Genomic DNA, 23,482 nt, shown 5'->3' with positions numbered 1-23,482 from the left:
AATTCGTCTTAATAATGCTAGTACATTTTCATCTCAAGTTTTTAATGATTATTGCATGGCAACTAAAATAACAGTAGAAAAATATATTACTTATGTCCACACTCAAAATGGCCTAGCAGAGTCATTCATTCAACACTTCCAATTGATTGCCTAGACCAATGCTTTGAGAACAAAACTTTCTATTTCAGCTTGGGGACATGTAATTTTATATGCAACAACAATTATACGCATCAATCCAACAAGTTATTATGAATTCTCCTCATTACAATTGGCTTTTGGTCAGGAACTAAATATTTCCCATCTTATTTTTGGATGCGCTGTATTCGTCCCTATTGCTCCACCATAGTGCATAAAGATGGGACCTCAAAGAAAGTTAGGGATATATGTTAGCTATAAGTCTCCTTCTATAATCAAGTATTTAGAACCATTAACAGGAGATTTGTTTATGGCACGTTTTGATAATTGTCATTTTGATGAGATAATTTTCCCAATATTAGGGGGAGATAATAAGCATCTAGATAAAGAAATCACACAGAGAGCATTATCATTATCTCATCTAGATCCTCATACACAATAATGTGAACTTTAAGTTCAAAAAATAATTCATTTGCAAAACACTGCAAATCAATTGCCGGATACATTTCCTGACCCTAAGAGAATTACTAAATCTCATATTCCAGTTGAAAATACTAAAAAGCGCAAGTGAAACAAAACCACGCCTGAAGCAGGATAGACCAATCGATTCCAAGGATAAAACTTCTAAAAAGAAAAAAGGAGCAAATAATCATGATGGTCATGATAGTCAAATTGAGGAGGCAAGTCCTATAGGAGAGGACCAAAACATAACTAATCAAAAGACCTCAGAAGAGGGCCAGATACTTGAAAATAATGAAGAGATCTCAATAAGTTATGTTACTATAGGAAAAAGATAGAACCAATAAAATATAGTTGTCAACAACATTTTTTTTATATAATGTTGCTATTGAAATAATTAATCAACATGAGAATCTTGAACCTACATCAATTGAAGAATGTAGGCATAGAAATAATTGGCCAAAATGAAAAGACGCAATTCAAGAAGAGTTAAATTCACTTTCAAAACATGAAGTTTTTTAACTTGTAGTCCACATACCAAATGGTTTCAAACCAGTTGGATACAGATGGGTCTTTGTGCTCAACCGAAATGAGAAAAATGAGATTGTTAGATATAAAGCACGACTTGCAGCACAAGGGTTTTCACAAAGACCTGATATTGATTATAAAGAGACATATTTTCCTGTGGTAGATGCAGTCACTTTAAGATATATAATTAGTTTGACAGTCCATAGAAAACTTGAAATGTATCTAATGGATCTTGTTACAACATATTAGTATGGATCTTTAGATGCTGAAATTTATATGAAAACCCATGAAAGATTTAAATTGCTATAAACATGTAAGAATTCTCGAAAAAATTATGCAATTCGTGTGCATAAATCCTTATATGGTTTAAAACAATCTAGAAGAATATGGTATAACTGACCTAATGAATATTTATTGAGAGAAGGTTATAAAAATGGTCCAATTTGTCCATGCGTTTTTATAAAAAGAAATGGATCAGAGTTTGTCATAATTGTTGTCTATGTGGATGATTTAAATATAATTAGAACTCCTGAAGAGCTTCAAAAAGCAGTTGATTGGTTAAAGAAGGAATTTGAAATGAAATATCTTGCAAGAACAAATTTTTTGCCTCAACTTGGAAATTGAGTATTTAGCAAATGGAATTTTCCTCCATCAATCAACTTATACTTAAAAAAAGTATTAAAGCAATTTTATATGGATAAGGTGCATCTATTATCTACTCTTATGGTTGTAAGATCATTTAATAAGGATAAAGATCCTTTTCGCTTTCAAGAAGATGAGAAAGAACTTCTGGGTCTTGAAGTACCATATCTTAGTGCCATAGGTGAATTAATGTATCTTACTAAATCAACACGACCGGATATTGCATTTGTTGTTAGTTTATTGGCAAGATTTAGTTCTTTCCCAACAAGAAGGCATTGGAATGGAATTAAGCATATATTTCGATATCTCTGAAGGCAAATCTCAAGCAGGATATTTATTTATTTGTGGAGGCACACCAATCTTATGGCGTTCAACAAAACCAATTTTATCAGCTATCTCATCAAATCACGCAGAAATAATTGTAATTCATGAGGTAAGTTGAGAATGTGTTTGGTTGAGGTCAGTGACTCAACATATTCAAAAAATGTGTGGTTTTTCCCTTGAACAAAAGAGTCCAATAGTATTATATGAAAATAATACAGCATGCATTGCTCAATTAAAGGAAGGATATGTCAAAGGAGATAGAACAAAACATATTTCTCCATAATTCTTTTCACTTATGCTCTTTTGAAAAGTGGTGATATAGATGTTTAGCAAATTCACTTATGTGACAATCTTGCTGATTTGTTTACCAAGACACTGCCGACTAGAGCATTTGAGAAGTTAGTGTATAGTATTAGAATGCGAAGACTTAAAGACATAAAATGATTTTATCATTATAGGGAGTAAATATTGTGTACTTTTTTTCTTTCACTAGTAGTAAGGTTTTAATGAGACACAATACTCATAATAGACATCCAATGGGGAGTATTATGAATATTGCATGAGTGGAGGCCCATAACCCCTAATCCTTAGAATTTTCACAGGATTTCTTACCTTCAAGTGTCATAAACTATATAAACTCCCTACTAAATGACTTGGGAAGAGTTTCTCATTGTTAATACCATTATGATATTCTTTATTATTTTGTAACCTTAGCATAGGACTTCAATACTTGGAGGTCTATAAATAGAAGTCATACATAAGGCATTTGTATCATGAAACAAAATGAATGAGAAAAGGCCATTGTCTTTTTTATCTCTTGTTTTCTTTTCTACTCTCTAGTCTCCTTATTTCTTGTACTTTTACAACAATGTCAACTATTTCGTTGAGTACAATTAGGTTATTTTACCAAAAAAAAAAAGATTGATTCCTGAATAGTCCCTAAGGACTTCAAATGAATCAAATTATTTCAAGAGTTTATTTTGGGATTTCATATTTTGGTGGTCCTTGTTTATTTTTTTCTCTTTCAAAATTTAAGTGAATTGAGTATGAGATTTACGATAATCAACTCACCAATTTTCTCATATCAGCTGTAAAATTTGAGCCCCATATTTGTGTAGAATGAGTCGTATTTTATCAGCTCATTTTATCTTTGTTAGCAAACTCATTGCTTTATTATAGCCGGCTGCGCTTCTACACTTTTCATTGGCCATGTTCATTGTCTTGACTTGTAAATTGTACATCTTTCAGAAATGTGCACAAGTGAACGCGGCTGGCTGTGTACGAAAGTTATAACACATTCCATTTATTTTGTGAAATTAACATGTTTCACGATATCGATAATATATATTGATTGACATTGATAATATATATAGTACATAAATGAATGTTCAAAAAACAAACAGGAAGAAATGGATCCTCTCATGGAAAGAAAAAAAGGTGACGGGACTTTTTAAACCTATAAAAGGTGAGGCAATCTCACATTTTCTATTGTCTATATATGTAGACACATCCACAATAGTAAATGAAATAGAAAACTGTGAATATATAATATTTGGGGGATTTTTTCAGTTCAGAAAAAGTGTGATTAAGTAACATTATTAAATAAGGGTAATGTGGAAAGAGGAGGTAGCTTTTAATAAGATGGCAACCACAAAGCCAAATATGTTTATTATCCTTCTTACATGGTCTGAATTTCTGAATCATTACCGAGTCGTAAAAACAGACAGTTTAATAAGCCTAAATTGCATCAGTTTAATCTTTCACCCTTTCAGAGAATTAATCAGCAATTACAGGATACAAGCTTTAAGTTCCGATCTTCCTTAATAGCAAGAACAAGTTCTGATCGACCACAAACTTGAGACAGTGGGAAACATGGCCCCTTATCATCATCTGTAACCCACCAAAAGATGCATAGACCTCCCTGGGAAAAAAGAGAAACTTAATCAGCTGAAACTGAAATAGAATGAACAACTCGCTTCAAGTAAAGTGATAAGTTATGTATTAAATAAAAATGAAAATGTCAGGACGTACACTTCAAATTCATCTTTGGAACCTTCTTTTGTGATGTTATACAACCTCCCATGCATGATATATTCAAACTTGTCTTGAATGGACACCTTGCCATCCTGGAGAAAGAATCAATAACTCAATAGAAAGAAATCTCGGCCTTCTTTTCTTAAGGCACAAAACAAAACAATGCCTAAACTGAGTAATACAATTTTCCCATCAACTAAATGATGGCAGCTAGATGTTGCATTGGGAGGGGGGGGGTTCTCAGCCATGGGATCATTACATGCCATGTAGTCCTTCAGGTTTAAAAAAATAAATGCACTTGCAAGCAATTGTAAGCATAGAAGGTAACTGTAAGCAATGCATTGGATTGGCATGTAGCTAATGACTGTAGTAAAAAGGCATTTTGGTAATAGGAAAATCAACTAGATTACAAGTAATTAATGTGGGCAGAGATGCATCAACAATGATTATCAGAAACAACGGTGTAGATTGTTTTCCTGGTTGGTCATAGAGCAATGCAAGAAGTCATCAGAGTGATATGATTCTTCTCAAGTCTTGGGGTCTCCTATCAAGTTAAACTATAAACGGTGGAACTAGACAATAATTAATTGTTAGCTTTGACCCCCTTTTTCATATCATTCAAAAATCAGTAGATAACGATGAGAGGCAAATTTTTATAGTTAATCAACAACTACCCACTGAGGAAGTTTGACAACTCAGCATACTGGAGTTGACTGATTATCTATGACCACACATTTGAAGGTTGGACCACTAAAAACTTCCATAATTTCAGAAATTATAGTGTTGCACTATAATATTTACTCTTCTTTGTCACCACTCAGCCACAAGACTTTCGCCATACCATGATCATGATTAGCTCATCACTTCTAAATTTTTCTCTTTTTATGTTCCTTCTATTTTAGGGGAAAAAACAAAGATCTATAGGAGACAGAAAATTTTGTTAGATGTTGCACACTAGCTTTGCCCCCAGCACGAACCAATCAGTTTCTCTTTTCCTCCATAGTTCACTGCATTTGACTAGAGCATGTCATTATTGAACATCCAATGTTGAAATAGTATTTCAAATTGCAGAACCCTTTTATTTCCATTGGAATTGATGCTTTATCGTTCAAATATTCTGTGGAAATCCCGGAGATTATGGAATTGATGATCACTTCCAATGACATCGTCTCCTCAAAAGAGTGAGTCGACCAAGTCAACTCTAGAGCATGATGGCTCCGGTTCTTCCTGCCAAGGTGCGACACCGGTCTTTGAAGGGGCTGTTGTTCTGATCGTCCCAGAAAAATTCACAGGAGATAACTACCGTGAGTGGGCCCAATCTATTTAGCTCGCAATTGAAGGACGAGGTAAATTGGGCTACCTCGTCTTCATCCGACCAGCAAGCCATGTGACAGTGGAAGACAAAAAACTCTATGGTTTCTTCTTGGCTTATTAACGCCATGATACCAGCCATCAAGCAGAGTTTCATGTTCCTTCCCATAGCACGTGAGATATGGGCAACAATATTGGAGGCCTACTTCGATGGTGAAAATGTCTCCCAAGTCTTTGAAATCAAAACGAAACTGTGGCAATTAAAGCAAGGTATAGGAAACTTGAATGATTATTATTTGACCATGTCCGCTCTATGGCAGGAACTTGATCTCCACAGTGAAGACACTTGGAAATGCTCAGAAGACGCTGCACTATACAAAAAGAAAGTCGACAAAGAGCACCTCTTTGAATTTCTTGCAGGTGTGAACCCGGACCTTGATGCTGTTCGAGGACACCTCTTAAGTTGGGTTCCCTTACCAACAGTCTGAGAAGCTTTTGTAGAGGTACGGAGGGAGGATTCACGCCACAGAATAATGATGCCTATCTCTAGCCCTGTCACCAATACTGAATCCTCTGCCCTGGTTTCTCGCAACTCAAACAATAAAGGCCCGAGACCTAAACTCATTTGTGAGCACTGTAAAAAGGCCGGACATACAAAAGAAACATGTTGGGATATACATGATAAACCCGTTGATTGGAACCCAAAGAAAGGCAGAGGACGTGGCTATATTGTTGGCACAAAACGAAGTGCAGATACATCTACCACATCCCCTGCTGGTATCAACGAACAACTTACCAAATTATTAGAGTTGCTTAGCAACCTACAAGCTCTGGCCAGTCATCTCGTGCACAACCAACAGCTACTATGGTGCACAAAGGTAATTTCTTGCATGCTTTGACCACAATTCAAAGCTTATGCATAGGTAGGTGTTGGATAATTGACTCTGGTACATCAGATCACATGACTAATAATCGTAATTTGTTCATTTCTTATACTCCTTTTGATGGCTCTCTTAAAGTAAAAATTGTTGATGCCTCTTTATCTGTTGTAGCTGGGATTGGGGATATTCGAATTTCTGAACACATAACCCTTCACGCTGTTCAGCATGTTCCTAAATTAAAGTGCAACTTAATATCTATGAACAAACTTACAAAGACTGACAAATGTCATGCTGATTCTTATGACACTCATTGTTTATTCTAGGACCTGTCAACAGGGAAGATGATTGGGAGTGCTAAGAAATTTGATGGCCTGTATTACTTTGATGACGCTTCTATCACAAACACTAGTGTTTGCAATAAAATTTCTCTACCTAGGGACAATGATATATTTCTTTGGCATAAATGCCTTGGGCATCTTAACTTTCAAAATTTAACTCAAATGTTTCCTTCAAGTTTTTCTAATAAAAATGATTTGAACTTGCAAAGCATCATCTTACTACTTTTTCCAGAAATATTTATCAAACCTCATCTCCTTTTACTACCATTCATAGTGATTTATGGGGCCCTAGTCAAATTGCAAACCGAACTCAACACAAATGGTTTATTACTTTTATCGATGATCATACTCAAGTTTGTTGAACTTATCTACTGAAAGAAAAATCTGAAGTTTATTCTGTTTTTACAAATTTCCATCAAATGATCAAAAATCAATTTAATACCTCCATCAAGATTTTCCATATTTTCCATACAGATAATGGCACTGAGTACATTAATAACAATTTTTCAAATTTTTTCCAAGAAAATGGCATCATTCACAAAAGCTCTTGCCCTCACAACCCCCAACAAAATGGGATTGCAGAACGAAAAAACCGACACATTTTAGAGGTCAGTCATGCCCTTCTCCTTACCCATAATGTGCCAAAGTTTTTTTGGGGTGACACAATTCTCACTGCTAGTTTTCTCATCAACAGAATGCTAAGCAAAGTTCTCTCCTTTAAAACCCCTCTAGAGGTCCTTTACTCAACTCACCATGTACCTTACCTTCACAACAATCTTCCTTTAGAGATTTTTGGATGTTCTGTTTTTGTTCACCTACATAACCAAGGAAAGCTTGATCCGTGTGCTGTTAAATGTGTTTTTCTAGGATATTCTGCCTCTCACAAAGGGTACAAATGTTATAACCCTTGTACCAAACGCCTTTATATTAGTTGTGATGTCATCTCTCATGAATTTGAACCTTTCTACTCCCAGTCTTCAATTCAAGGGGAGAGTTGGGATGAATTGAAACCTTTAGAAAACTCTACAAACACTCAAAACGAAATGTCACCTAAACTCTTTATGGAGTATGAACCCCCATTCACTCTTACACCTGAAAAGCTTCCTAGTGAGGGGGAGAAACAAACTAAATAGGGCTTTAAAAAGGTATACACAAGAAGGTAGAGAAGCACAAACAGGCCAGTAACTCCTGCGGCACACCATGAATCCGAACAGGTGACGGTTCCTGAAACTGATGAACTTAACACTACTATTGTTAACAAGCAAACAGGTGATGCTGACCCAGACCCTACAGGAGAAACAATATCTGACCTGGATCTCTCAATAGCACAAAGAAAAAAACCGCAAAGCTGCACACAACACCCAATCGAGAAACACATCCTATAAAGCCCTCTCCCCTCAGCATCTAGCATTCACTAGTAACCTAGACAGCATAAAGACACCAACTCGAATTGAGGAAGCTCTTGAGTCCCCAAGCTGGAAAAAGACTGTTATGGAAGAAATGGATGAGCTCAACAGAAATGGAACTTGGGAAGAAGTAACCTTACCACGAGGAAAGAAGGCAGTAGGGTGTAAATGGGTGTTCACAATGAAATACAAAGCTGATGGAATGGTGGATAAATTCATAGCGAGACTGGTGGCCAAAGGATTCTCTCAGATATATGGCACGGATTATACAGAAACCTTTGCTCCAGTAGCCAAACTTAATACGGTGAGGATCTTGATGTCCTTGGCAGCAAATCTAGACTAGCCTATCTACCAACTAAATGTAAAGAATGCATTCTTAAATGGAGACCTGAAAGAAGAAGTTTACATGGTGCCACCTCTCGGATTCCCAACCAGGAAACCAAACATGGCATGTAGATTAAAGAAATCCCTTTACGGCCTAAAACAATCACCGCGTGCATGGTTTGAGCGATTCACACAAGTCCTTAAGATTGAGGGCTACACTCAAGGGCAAAATGACCACACATTGTTCTTCAAACATCGAGAAACTAGGAAAACCATCTTAAGTGTCTATGTAGACGACATAGTCCTCACAAGAAATGACCATGAAGAAATGGAGAGAATAAAATCTGCAATGACCAAAGAATTCCAAGTAAAAGACCTAGGGGAGATGAAGTACTTCCTAGGAATGGAAGTAGCCCGATCCAAGAAAGGAATCTACATCTCTCAGAGAAAATATGTACTTGATCTCTTGAAGGAAACAGGGATGTTGGGCTGTAAACCGAGCTCAACCCCAATTGAAGTAACAAAGAGGAGAAAGAAGAAGAAGAAGAATGAAAGCAAAGGCAAAGATGAAGAAGAAACCGAAGAAGAAGAGGTAAATGAAGGCGAGGATGTTGACCAAGGCAGACATCAAAGACTAGTTGGGAAACTCATCTACCTTTCCCATACTAGACCTGATATTGCATTCATAGTAAGTGTAGCTGGTCAGCATTCACAAGCTCCAAAAGAGAAACACCTCAAGGCAGTATATAAAATCCTAAATTACCTGAAAGGCACTCCGAGTAAAGGTATCCTGTATAAAAAATCCGAGAAGAAAAACATAGAAATCTTTACTGATGCAGACTATGCTGGTGATTACGAGGATAGGAGATCTACTTCCGGCTATTGCACATACGTATTTGGAAATCTAGTAACATGGAGAAGCAAGAAACAGAATGTGGTATCAAGAAGTAATGCAGAATCAGAGTATAGAGTAGTAGCTCAAGGTATATGTGAGCTAATTTGGGTGAAGAGAGTCTTGAAAGATTTAAAAGTTGAAATAGAACTCCCAATGAAGCTATACATAGACAACATGGCAGCCATCAACCTGTCTCACAACCCAGTCCAACATGACAGGACTAAGCATGTCGAAGTTGACAAACACTTCATTAGAGAAAAGATCGATGAAGGGCTAGTCAAACTCATACACGTGCCCGCTTGGAATCAAAATGCAGACATATTTACAAAAGGGCTATACAAAGAAGTATTTGAAGAACTCGTTCGCAAGTTTGCAAGTTGGACATGATTGACATCTATGATCCAACTTGAGGGGGAGTGTGGAAATCCAGGAGATTATGGGATGCACATAAACAGATATTATCTCTTTTTATTTCATTCCTTATTTAATTGATTCTTTTACCGTTGTAATCATAGACTTAGAGGCTTTTATTATACTTTATTACCCTTTAATTCCTTTCCTAGGATAGTCGTCCACAGCTCCTATAAATCTCTGTACAGCTTAGTATTCGATGAATAATATATAGAAGCATACAGTATTATTTCCCACATATTCTCCACAAAAGACGCAGATAATCCATTAGGCAGCAGTTATTCCAATTCAGTATGTTGACATTATTAAAAAAAAACAAAAAAAGTAAATAAAAATCAGACCAAAAAAATTCATATATGAGCTATAAAAAGTAATTAATAAAAAAAAATTACATTTATAAAGCTTCAAACTGAATCATATTCATTCAGGTCCCCAAAAGGGGAGAAAAAAAAGAAAAAGGGCTGAGTCATATTCAGAGAAAAGTAAACATGGATGAAAAGAGAACAAAGTTCACCTTTGTATTTAAAACTAAAGAGGGAGACAAAACCATCAAGAATCTTTCATTTTTGTTCAGTGGATAAATCTCTGTATTTACATCCAGAAGCATGTACATGTCACACTTCTCACTTTTTGCTACAATCCGAGACACTAAAAGAAATAGTCATGAAATTACAAAAGGTTAGGCCTATGAAACCTATGAAACAGTCTGAGCATTGCATGAAGGTAAGGAAAAGAAGAACATAAATAAACACACATTGAGATATATGGCTACATATCATGTAAGACTATAAAGCTGATATGTCAAAACCCATAAAGACTCAACATCCATTTGGGGGGGGGGGGGGAGCAGGATATTGCTTACTGGATAACACATTGTAACTTAGGACTTACCTAATTGAGTTGCAGAGCCTCTTTAACAAACATCGATATGCATATTTCATTGAGTAAATTATCTCATAATAAATTGCTAATCCTTGGTATTGGCAAAAAATTCATAATCATTTTAGGAATTCTTAGAGTTTGAATTTCATTTATATCATTTGCTAGCATTGTGAGTAAAAATAACAATTGATAAATAGTATCTTTCAACTTCTAATTAAATCTAACAGGCAATTTCCTTTGGATTGTCTGTCTAGCAGCTCAATCCTAAACATGAAACCATGCTTTTTTTTTTTCTTGAAATCATTTTATTAGACATGATCACAACAGAAATAACAGTAAAACAGCATTATTTTCATTAGTTTCTTCTTCACAAATGACATATATCTCTGTACAGTTAATTTCCTTTAGCTCCAAAAGTTTTTCTTTTTCATTTTTAATATGCCACCAAATACAAACCAAAACAAGCGAGCATTTGTACGGATAAGTCATAAACGCAGCTACATGCTGATAGCTATCCATAAAAATGAACCCTTTAGAGAACCTCCATTTTTAAGCAAAAGCAATCATGCCCGAAATCACCAAAAATGCTGTGATTAGTACTGAAACAACCTTCCACTCATGAGGCTCAAAGTCAAATTACATAATGGAAATTTCATTGTGTAAGGAAAGAGAGGGTAAGCATTGCATTACAACTAAACTGAACTGAGAAATTGGGTTCCAAGAAGCATACCCTTATCATACTTTTTACCATCTGGATCTACATCCTCAACCTTGAAAATGTCATTAAACAGAAACTCACTCATCTTTCAGAAGCAATTTATGTCCAGCTGATCGCACAAGTTCTAAGAAAAAAACCTACAGAGAATATATCAAGTTAGAACAACTGAAATCTAAAGTATAAACAAAAGAGAAATATATTATTTCATACTAAAATGCCTTTGGGAGAACTACCCCAATTGGGCTCGACAACAGTCAGATAGTTATATATATGGGGAGGGGGGGGGGGAGATAAACCAGGTCAGGTTAAGTAAAATTTCAGAGTGGCTTAAAACTCAACCGAGCCCGTGAATGGCTACGCCACCATCACCAACTCCAACACCACACTAGTAGAACATTAGCCACCTGCATCTGCAGCGCCGCCGTGTTAACTGATCAGTGTACATTGTTCTCAAGCTTCTGACCAGAGGGCAAGGAGAACGGCCAGAAGCTTGAGAAGGTTGGCCAGCAGTTTAACCATAAAGGAAAGAAGGAAGGGGCAAAAATAAATTATGTGAGTCAGACTTGTAAACCCTATGGTTGTAAGGTGCAAGCCAATCCACCAATTTTGGTGAAATTAGAACTGGAAAATTTTCCAATTCCATCGCCCCAAACAAACATTCTGATGGAAGCAAAGACCAACTCCGTACCCCCAGTTCAGCATACTAAACGGCCCTGAAATCCACCCTAAAAAAGGGCATCATGCTTGAAATTATTCTTTTTCAATGGCATTTTCTTTGTCTGCTTCTACATATGAGTTAGCGTTTTATTCAATGCAAGCGGACAAGATGAAAATATACACTCAATTCTTGCACCGAGGTTTGAACTGAACCTTCTTACTTCAAACTTAGCAGATTGAAGAAAGAAACTCGATTAAAAAAAAAAGGAAAACCGAAAACGAAAAAAAACAGCAGCGAGTGAGCGAGAGCGACAAGACGGAGCCAAAAAAATATATAGAGTAGAGAGCATAAAAAAAGAAGAACCTGGAGCGAGAACCGGTGGGGCAGCGACGACAAGGGCGGCAGCGGAGACAACGGTTGGGGCTGGTGTGGGCGAAAGAGAGCACAAACGCGCCAGACAGTGGCAGAGAGTGGAGAGGCGAGGCAGACCATTTTAACGGGAATATAGGGCCTGGGAAAACGTTCGGAGGGCAAGAATAGAATTACAGTATTCTTTCGAGGCTAATTTTGTAATAAAGAACTCACTTCTCATCTTTATTTTTTTCCCCCTTAAAAAACCTTATTTAGAAAGGAGGTCAAGAAATTAAGAGAAGGGGAGGGACTCGGGGAGGAGAACTCCACTCTAAAAAATCCATTTAAAAAAATTCCATGCGAAAATAAAAGGAAGCCTCCTCTTAAATGATTTTGGGTTTTTTTTCCTCCTAAAACATAAGCATCCTCCTATTAAAACTAATCCTATTTGAAACATTATCGGATACTAAATGTGGACATGTTATAAGGTAAAATTGGAATTACACGATTTAATAATTTTATTAATCTATTAATGATATTAACTGAAACTTTATCATTACCGAATTTATTTTCTATTGGACAATTTTGTAAATATAAATGAAGGTTATGAAAGAAAAGGACAATTTTAATTCTATTTACTTAGGGCTTGTTTGGGTGCCCCTCAAAATCATGGTTTGGAAGGCAAAACCATGGTTTGAGTGAGATGTCACCCAAATAGCATCAATTTTAGAGAAATAATCCAAAACTATGGTTTGGGTTAAAATTATGGTTTTGAAGTCTAAAACCATGGTTTCAGGAGAAGTGAATCCATTCTACTTCTGTCTCTAATTAGAGAGTATGATTGTACCTGTCAGAGTAGATCTCAAAATAATATGACTTTAACCTCCCCCAATTATTTTTTTATAAACATATTTAATCTTATATCTTATAAATATATATATACACACATATTAATTATTTATTAATTATATTTTCTTATGTATTATTAATTATGTTAGTAGAAAATATATTATTAACAATTTTATTCCTTCAAATTAAAATATATCATAAAATCCATTTTTTATGTAATTATCATATTAACTTATGCTTTTTTTAATAATTTGTATATATCAAAAATGTTTCTGATAACAACTATATAAATACTCTTACTTCTCGAAATGACTTTTCCCCAAAATCTATTTTTCACAGAATCTATTCTCCAGAAGTTATTCTCCAAATCATGGTTTGGTTTCATCCAAACACCCCCTTAGCTAAATTTAAAAAGTGTTTGGCAACCTTGCCAAAATCACATTTGGAGCTCAAGCCATGGTTTTAAGATTTAGGTTGCCAAACACCCCATATTTTTATGAAACCATGGTTTGGCCCACCCAAACCATGGTTTCATGAAAAGCAAAAGAAAAATTACTGTTGGAAAATGTGGTCTTTTTTTTTTTTTACATTGTAATATTATTTCTAGTTTTAATATAAGAGCTAATTAACTAATTTGAATAGATTAAGAAAATTAGTTAAATTAGTTATTTGTAATAAATATGTAATTTTTTTAAAATACTCTTTCTAATTATATGTACTAACTAAAAGTACCATTTGATGAAATATTTAACATGTGTAATTATTACAAAAACTATTTTAGAAAAGATGGATAAATATGTTAAACAAAATAGAAGGGGCTTGCATTTATATGTTGCAACAAAGCAACTCAACCTTAAACAAATGAAACAGTTTGGCTAGTGCATGACAAAATTATCATTTTTCACTAAGCATTAACCAATGAAATGAAACAGTTTGGCTAGTGCCTGAAAAAATTATCATTTTTCATTAAGCAATAACCAATGAGGGTTGGCTTTAAGAGAAAAGATTAATTTATCACAGCATAGCAAATCAGAATTTAAATTTCATTAAAAAAAAACTTTGAACAGAATAACTATACATAAAAAAAAAAATAACAAAACAAAAAGAAACCTCACCTGGGCCCAAATTAAATACCGATTCTTTCCCCCATTTATTCTTTTCTTCAACCATCATTTCTAGCAGTCAACAGCAACTTATGCTTTTGGCCGAAAAGAAAAACCTGCTTTTAAAGAGATTTTCTATCCTGGCTTGCTTCCCTTTATTTCGTGGAAGCATTTTTCTTCCTCAGAGGAGCTCTTTTAGTTACAAACTATCAATAATATGTATTTACAACTTCATTAACAATTCGAGGATGAAGTTGAGTTTTGCAGTACTGGTGCTGATAATTTCTTCTTGCACGAACCAAAAAAAATGTTGGAATTCAAACTCTTACAGACCAATGAGTGGAGCTTAATCAACACGCAGCATCTCTCCAACCAAAGGGTGAGATCCCTTATATGCTGGGAGAGGCATTTTTCTCCCGTGACCAAACAAAAATCATCTTACTATGATGTTTTCCCCAACTATCGCTTAAAAAACTGAATCGTACAAAAAGCTGCTAGAAACTGTTTAACTGCTTTATTCAAATTTCTTTTCATATTCTCACGCTGGAAAGAAATGTGGCAAAGTATATAACAAAGAAGACCATAATCCTAACACCAACGACCCACAGAAGTGCTGCATTTGTCCCACAAACCACAATTTACTGCTTTTGGTTACACTAGCAAGAAAGTTTAAGCCTTTGATGGAACGCTTGCCTCCGCTCCTTTCTGGCTCTTCTGTTGCTCAAACTTATCTATGGCTGCTTGTAGTTCATCTGTACCTCCAACAGCCCTCATGGTGTAGAAGTACACCCCAAAGACAAATGCGCTCAAACCCCCGGCTACTACCAGATTCTTTGCCTTGGGGGTGAGGCCTCTATATCCTAAAAGCCCAGCCATCTTGGCAAGAAGGAGAAAAGATTGCATTAGAAAGTTGGCAGTGTGTCACAATTATACTTTCAATAATGCAAGTGCAGAAAATGATAAGATTAGATAGACAATAGATGATTTTCTCAAAAGCCACCGAATGGTAACAGTATAAATGATGCTCTTATAAAAAATAAAAAAAATAAAAAAAGGTAACAGTATAAATGATGCAATGGTAAGAAAAGATGAAAGGACTAATATGAATATTATAACATCCAAGTTGAGATCAAACTTTAATTGCAGGTCTTCCTAGTATGGCATCTTATTGCTCCCTTGAGTTGAGGGAAACATGACTACAAGACTAAGATAGTCTAAATTTTCTATAGAAAATACGTTAATCTACCACAATCAGCATTGCTAGTTCGAACTTCCATTTTTTGCTTGAATTTGTGTGATTTAGCTATTGGAAAAGGGGGGAAAGATTCATTCTCTGGTAAATGAAAAGGAGATCGTAACAGGCATTTTACCAGGAGAGGAGGCAAATAATGATAGACAAAATAAATAAAAAAAAAAAAAGGAAATTTTCAGTCAACAAGTTAATACAAATAAATGGGGCCAATAACTCAAAATTCAAATGATAGAGATGTGAAGATGAAGCATAATTCAGCAACCAGACAAGAACGCCCAAGAAAATAGATATTGCTGCAGAAGAAGGCCACTATACCCTCTTGAGGGGAAAAATAAAGAATATAACTTAGAAACCTTTTTTTCAGGACTTGAAAAAATTCCAGCAGTTAATAAATATGCCAGATAGAAAGAAAACACAGAGGGCATCAAATGGCTGTGATGCATATCATGCTAAGAACTTTAACCCGTAAATCAGGTTTCAACCACCAGAATCCATCAGTCCAATAGGAGTGCTAGTATAAATGCTTCCTTACAAAACATCATACAGAAATCAAGTACCAGTTCGGGACCTCTAAAAAAACAAACTTTTGCGTTTTACAAGACAAAATTTCTCTATCATATTCACCCCATGCAATGCAGAAGTACTTTTTTTAAGTTGGTCCAGACCGGCCCTTGAATAAGAAGAAATAAGATAAGAACAGAATTGGTTAAACCGATTTAGAAAATACATAGTAACTAATAAAGTTTATAGTGTAATGGTTGCCAAGAATTGAAATCTCTCGCAACTGCAATTTGAAATGGCAGTAATACTTACAGCGTATCAATGTACATGAAGCTGAGTTTGCTTCTTCTTCATATACAAATATGAATTCCATGTGTTTCTCAGAGGAAACAGTATGAATCAGAAAAACCAAAAACATAGTCGTATCAATCAACTACGATGCCTTGTCCAAAAAAGGGTTTCAGCACTGAGACAGTGTAAAATAAATTCAAGTTACAAATTCCAGGTTAACATCCATGTCATAAACATATTAGAAAAAATACAACAAATACATACTCAAGATGCAATAATTGAATCGAAGTAAAATGGCTAAAGTAACCGGCTGGTGAGATTTTTGTTTTTGTTTTTGGGAGGTTCAAATTAACATAATCCTATGTACATGTTGCAATCTACGGAAAGGACCCAGACGATAATCAGCGGTGCACAAAGGAATTTTTCGTCACTTGCCATAAAAATTGAAGCTTCGCATAGAATACCGTCATCCTCAAATCAAATTCAAAATAAGTCTACCTACCAGAACTCGAGAGGAAGAACACGAGATACAAGAATGCGGCGCCAAGTACGGCGGTGGTTTGATGACTCGACGAGATGGCGGTGGTTCTGCTCTTAATTTTAGGCGAAACCACATGGTTCTTAAGCTCTGTGATCCGAGCCGTCCGACTTATCAACGGACTTAATTGTGCCACTAATTTTTTTTTATTTTTTACTTTTTGAACTGATTTTATTTTGGAAAAATTGCAAATAAAGACCCATTAATATGTAAAATTGCAATGTAGGACCTTAAATTTGGAAAATAGCAAATAAGGGCCTGGTTTCACTTTTGCTAATATGAAATTATGGTAAAATATCTGAAATACCTCTCAGCCAAATGACAAGTTGACTATGAAAAATGACAAATTCACTTTAGCGAATGACAATTTCAGTAGACTAAATCACAATTTGACTGAGGGCATGCCAAATGACGAATTGACTATGGGAAATGACAAGTTCACTTTAGCGAATAACAATTTCAGTAGCTCAAGTCACAATTTTGCTGAGATGAATTTTAGACATTTCACCGACATTTCATATTTGCAAAAGTGGAACCCGGCCCTTATTTCCTATTTTTCAAATTTAGAGTCCCAAATTACAATTTTACATATTGGGGTCTTTATTTACAATTTTTTTATTTAGGAAAAGTTATAATAAATGTATAAAATATTTTTCCAAATAAATATACAATGAGTATAAAATAAGGAGAAAAGTTCTGTTCGGAGAAAACAGAAAAATTGTATGAACAAATGATGAAGTTATAGCTAATAAAATAGTACGGGTTCAATTTTTTAAGTGATGACAAGAATTAATATCCGGGTCCTTATTCCTTTTCTTAGGTTTTAATTGGGTCCTTATACTTTTTATTCATTTTATTGAATCCTTATTGTTTTAAATGTTAAAGGCGTTAGTCTTTCCGTCTAAAATCTGTCAGACCAAGTTAGAGCATTGTTGAAAGAAGTTGATGTGGCTTCCAGTTGGGTCAAATGTGACAAGATTGACTTGGAGTGAAACCATATTTCTTGGCGTCAAGCCATATTTGTTGGCGTCTTTATTTCGTTCAAAAAACGCAAAAGAGATTAGCGTTGAGGACGAGCTTTGGTGCAACAGTTTTGTCCTTGGAGTGAACAAAACAGTAACAAGCTTTCAAAATGGCACTACTCATAGTCTTTGAGTTTAACAATCAAGTGAGAGAAAAATTGCTCTATTCGTCAGGAATTATTTGTAGTTTACTGGTTATATTTTGGGTATATATTGGAACCCGAGCACGATATAGATGAAGCTAAGTCAGGTGATATTAACGTATTTGAAGATAGTGAATTAGTGATTAAGGAGAGTTGGGTGATGATTATTCTCATTGCTTTATTGATGTCAATGTATGAAACCTTCAAGAAGAAGTTTTCAAGCTGAATAATGTCTTTGTGGTTGTGAACAAGGCTCTATCTGGTCATTTATAATGGAAACAAGCAAAAGCAAACTATTGATATGTTTTCCTCTATTTTAGGTCTGAAAAACAAAGGCGAAGAAAATAATATGGTAGCTACTTAGTACATGCGTTGACATATAAGAAATAGGGTTAAAAGGCTCAATAGCAATAGTAGGTCCTATGTCTCATGCTCGTGCCTATGATTCGTAGCCCTTTTATCACTCCTTGTCTCCTCCAATAAATTAAATATAGCCTTATATATAATGAATTAATTTTTTTACTTTTGTGTTTAATGTGTAAAAAGGGGGGCGAAGATGCCATCTACTTTGCTCAAACATAAATATGGAGTAGAAGCCTTTCTACTAGGCGATAGTGGTAACATTACCATCTAGTCAGGGTATTTGCTTAGGCTCTGTTTGGTTCAATGGAGGGGAGGGGATGGGAGGTTAATTATAAGGGGAGAGGATGGAGGTGAGGAGATGTTATGAGTGCTGTTTGGTTTGAGAGAAAAGGAGGGGAGGAAATGTTTCATGTTTGGTTCGGGAAAGAAGGGGGGAGAACTAATCATAAGTTAACAAATATGACATTATCTCTTTGGTTAGATTTTTTTATTATTTTGTTACATTATTTATATTAGAATTATTATTTTCTAATTTGCAAATATAAAAAAACAAGTTACCCCACATATATAAAATATTTACATATATAAAATATATACATGAAGAGTGGTAGGATAATAGGTCCTACATCGCCTGAAGTGCTAATACTCATATGGTTTAAATATCCTTTAGATACCTCCTACTCATGAGCTAGCTTTTGGGTTAGACCCAAAGGCCCGAAGTGGTATTAGAACCTTGGTTGCGGGGGAGGGTGAAGAGCGGTGAGATGATAAGTCTCACATCGCCTGAAGTCCTGACACCCATTGGATCTAAATATCTTTTGGGTATCTCCTACTTACGAGCTAACTTTTGGGTTGGACCTAAGGGCTCAAAGTGAGATATTATATTTGTGATGGTGAGTAAGAAGAATTTACCAAGCTATGAGTGATACCTTAAACAGCTTTGAACCTGTTCAACTTTCTTCCTCCTTTACCCCTTAAAGACTTCATTCCTCTGTTCGCAAATCCTTTTCTAAAAGGATTGAAAGTCTTGTTGAGATAGATTATCTTCCTGAAGATACTAAAATTTAGGAAATAGATCTACCTCTTCTCAGTCGTTATAGCCTCTATCATCATACCAATTGTGTCTCTAGAAATGTTAGAAATATGATTTCTACCAGATGGCCTCATATGAAAGAAGTTGTCCAGACTACTAGCCTGGAAAACTGTGGTCCTCATGCCACCTTTTTTGAACAATATATTACTATTGATATAGCCCAGCCTTTAATTAATGAATGGAAGGTTCAAGTTATAGCCATCTTCATGTTGGTGCTGTACGTCTCATTCTTATGCTTTATGGGAGAAAAGGCATTCCAGCCACTGCTAAGGTTGCTTTAGTTGATACTACCTATACTTCTTACAGTAATGCTTTGATTGGTGCTATTGTAACCATTCTTAGCAATGGCAGTATCATCCTTACCATGGCTCTGGATTTCAACATAAAACTCTCAGACCCAACTTTGATGGATAAATTGAAAGTCCAGGTCCAGATAGTTGGAGCAAATCAAGATCCTAGAGCTATCGTGGCAACTCTTCATCATCAAATTATCTACAGACTCTAGAATCATTCTCTTGATCTCCATTTTTAAAACTCTACTAAAGATGCTCTTTATATGGTTTCTAATAGAGCTGATGATACTTCCATTGTCCAGATTCCTCATAGATCCCTAAAGAAGAACTTGCTCAATTGATGCCTCTTGAACGGATCACTAACTATGAAAGGCAATTTCATGGTGTCCAAAAGGATATACACAATTCAACTCCCCCAGACATAAAAAGGCTTCTAAACGGCACAATCAAAACTGTCTTCTTAAAGCCAGGCCAAGAAGGTCATTTTGTTCCTTTCAGACACATCTTGTCCATTACCCCGGCCTATGTTCCATCCAAGCGGGACCTCCAATTGCTTGGGTAGATCAAAATGCCAAACCATGTTATGTGTCTCACATAAATGGTCATTTTATCTGAGATTGTACACTAAAAGAATGTGATCCTAATTGTTAATGAAATACACCTTATTAGTGGGAAGCATCAGACAATGAACATGAACCTAGATGTCTTATCCCATCAGATATGCAGCAAAGAAGAAAAAGGAGAAGAATGCATCTCCTTGTTCTCACAAGAATTACAGTCATGATGATGATGATGATGATCATGATCATGGTCCTAAATAGTGAACTAGAAACTGGAAAGTTCCTGCTCCTATTGTTTCTTCTCGTAAAGTATCATTGTATGATTTACTTGACGAAATAGGCCATGAAGATCTTCTTCCTAAACAAAGGCCAGATCTAGTGATTCTTATCATCCAACGACCCATTTCGTGCATAGCAATGATGGACCCTTATGAGTAGGATGTTCCTCCACTTGAAAGAAGAACCAACAAAGAAACAAAAGTTTCAGTAAGACCTTTCTTAGTCCTAACTGAGATCTCTCCCTTTACTGAAGCTAGACTAGTCTTAACAATAAAAAAAAGTTTTTAACTGGCAGACTCGAAATGTAATTAGTCAGAATAGAACCTTAACGAAGATTGACTCAAAGCTTGATTTGCTGACTCTCATAACTGATACTTTGACAAGCAGACTTGATCAAGTTTCTGATCAGGTCAAATAACTTTATATGACTTTGTCTTCTCAAGCTTATCAATTGGGTGTAGATTTGAAGCAGTTTATCAAAAACGGATACATTGGACTAGAATTTATCAGAAAGGAGCAAGAACTATCACAGATCTGAAAGGATTTACAAGGGATTGAGTTAGATATTACAAAGGATCATTCACAAACCATCTATGACCCATATCCATTTTACCCTTCCAGTTTCCAGATTCCTACCTATCCAACATCACCTCTCTCTTATCTTAGAGAATCTAACTGCATTTAAGTTTTCAAAATGTCTTATCCTATTTTAAGACAATTGAGAAAACCTCAACCACCAATACAACCAAATCCTCTTCCTAGATCTCCACTAAGACCACCTCATTTCCCTTCACCTAAAAAACCTTTCCAGCCATCACCATCATACACTAAACCTACTGAACCAATACCATCCTCTCAAAGAATTATAATCAAAACTCCACCATCATTGTAACCAAAAAAAAATACTCAAAAGAAATTAAAAAAATAATTAAATAAAAAATATTTATTAAATTAAATTAAATAGTATTTTATTATTAAATTATTAATAAAAAAAGAGGAAACAGCTTTTAGTGGAAAGCTGCTTCATTTGACCAAAGGAAGAATTTGAGAGAGGAGCAATTTAAGAAGGAAGACTTGGGGGGTGTAATAAATGGAGAACAAAGAAAAATGGGGGGAGAAGGTATTAATGGCAAAAGAAAAAGGGGAAGGAATAGGTGGAAGTAGAAAAAATGGGAGAGGGGCGGTGGAAATAGTTGCATATGGGGTTATTAAATACCTTCATCCCAATAAATTTTCAAGCTAGAGGAAGAGGCGGAAGAGAAAGAGAGAGTGAGAGAAGAGAAAGAGAGAGTGAGAGAAGAGAAAAAGAGAGCGAGAGATAGAGAGAAAAATTAAGAGAGAGTGAAAGTACGTGTTGTCTGAAGGATAAGGCAAGATTTGGGGATCATTTAGGTATACAAAACTACTTCTTTTTGTCAAATTTCTTTTATGAATATTTTCTATATATTTACAGCTTTATATTATTAGTTTTATTATAATGTTTAGAGAAAATTTTACCGTTTGGATGTAGAGTAAACATATCGTTTTGATAATATATGACCGTAGAAATTTAAAGATACATTATTAAGAAATTTTAATCGATTTATAATTGTTGAATGATTATTTTGAGAACTTTAAATTAAGATTTTAGTTGAAAAACTTATTATCTAGATATATAGTATGTTTTTACAGATTAAATTTAAGTTAAATAATTTATCTGAGTTATTTAATGTATCATTGAGATTTTAATCGGTTTGAATGTTAAATAGGTTAAAGATATATTTTTGAAATAATTTTTGAAAGCTTGAAGAATTGTAAATTGAGAATTTTATAAAAATTAAAATTTATTTATACTTCAAAGGAGTTGTTTGGCTGAGGAAAAATTTTAAATGGGACTATAATAAATAGTTGAGACTTTAATATAAAATGTTTATATTTTAAGAAATATATATTTATTTAAGTTATTAAATTTAAATAGCCTTATATTTAAATTATATTTTTCAAATAATATTATATCTATTATAAATTGCTAGATTTGGGAGAGTTAATATATTTATGTAATTTTGGTTTAGAGAGTAGTTTTAGAATTTTAGAGTAGTTTTGGAGTAGTATTGAGTTTTATATTAATAAATTTTTATGTGCAATTTTGTAGACTATTGAGAATTTTAGAGTAATCTTTGTGTGATTATTTGTAACTAGAGTACCAGATAACTTTAAAATTTCTTTCTTGTACATGTGAATTGTGTGTGATTATATTGTTGATCTACTAATTTTTATATCATACTAAAATATACTATTATGATTTTTCAAATAAATATTTTGATATGTTATTTGATTTTGTTAAGATTTATTGCTATTTATTATGATCAATATTTAAATGTATTGATGGTTAAGGAATTGTCAGGAGTTGCTATTAAATGGTATATAAGTTTATTGCTCTCTTTTTTTTTTAATATATTTGAGGACGTATTTATGATGTAACATTATTGGCATCTGACATGCACTGTTGGGCTAAGGATAGAAGGAGATTGCATGGATATAAAATTACCACGTGGTATGTCATCACTCGGTGCACAGTGGATGGCACTTGTCAGGGCCCCTTCTTTGATGTTTTCCTTTGGCTGAGAATTCAATGGAGCTGTGGGACATGTGACATCTCCTTATTTTACTTGCAAAGGAGGAGAGCTACAGTCCGAGCTTGAGCTCTATATTTTTGGCCAGATATATCTCTAGTATCGGTGAGCTTGAAATAATTCAGTAAAATGGATCAGTTCCTATCAAACTATGTGTTAGCTTATGGCTCCAGTCAGAGGTATAAGGGTGGACGGTGATATAAGGGAGGCAGCATATTGCATTATTTTTGATATATTGCAAAACTGACATTGGTATATTGTTGAATCAAAAATGAAATTGAGTTGA

The 23,482-nt window shown here is 34.8% G+C and overlaps 2 protein-coding genes across 3 annotated transcripts; both read right to left on the bottom strand.

The window, feature by feature from the left end:
- Positions 1-3,662: 3,662 nt before the first annotated feature.
- LOC114756908 (DNA-directed RNA polymerases II and V subunit 8A) lies at positions 3,663-12,399 on the bottom strand. 2 transcript variants are annotated; one of them, XM_028945875.1, is made up of 6 exons: positions 12,310-12,378; positions 11,585-11,698; positions 11,301-11,425; positions 10,203-10,336; positions 4,120-4,214; positions 3,663-4,009 (listed from the first exon to the last, which is right to left on the bottom strand). In XM_028945875.1, exons 3-6 carry the CDS (start codon positions 11,371-11,373, stop codon positions 3,892-3,894), a joined length of 420 nt encoding a protein of 139 aa, XP_028801708.1. In that variant the 5' UTR covers positions 11,374-11,425; positions 11,585-11,698; positions 12,310-12,378; the 3' UTR covers positions 3,663-3,891. The 2 variants fall into 2 exon arrangements, with proteins under 2 accessions (XP_028801708.1, XP_028801707.1); XM_028945874.1 differs by lacking the exon at positions 11,585-11,698 and having other exon boundaries at positions 12,310-12,399.
- Positions 12,400-14,741: 2,342 nt separating this feature from the next.
- On the bottom strand, positions 14,742-16,869 carry LOC114756909 (uncharacterized). The gene is made up of 2 exons (XM_028945876.1): positions 16,796-16,869; positions 14,742-15,125 (listed from the first exon to the last, which is right to left on the bottom strand). The coding sequence occupies exon 2, from the start codon at positions 15,123-15,125 to the stop codon at positions 14,919-14,921; it is 207 nt and encodes a 68-aa protein (XP_028801709.1). The 5' UTR covers positions 16,796-16,869; the 3' UTR covers positions 14,742-14,918.
- Between the last annotated feature and the right edge of the window lie 6,613 nt (positions 16,870-23,482).

The sequence above is a fragment of the Neltuma alba genome, unplaced genomic scaffold (genome assembly GCF_004799145.2).
Source record: "Neltuma alba isolate B1F8T4 unplaced genomic scaffold, ASM479914v2 tig00010544_pilon, whole genome shotgun sequence".
Taxonomy (NCBI): Eukaryota; Viridiplantae; Streptophyta; class Magnoliopsida; order Fabales; family Fabaceae; genus Neltuma; species Neltuma alba.
The sequence above is the reverse complement of the archived record's forward strand: the minus strand, read 5'-3'. Positions and strand labels throughout refer to the sequence as shown.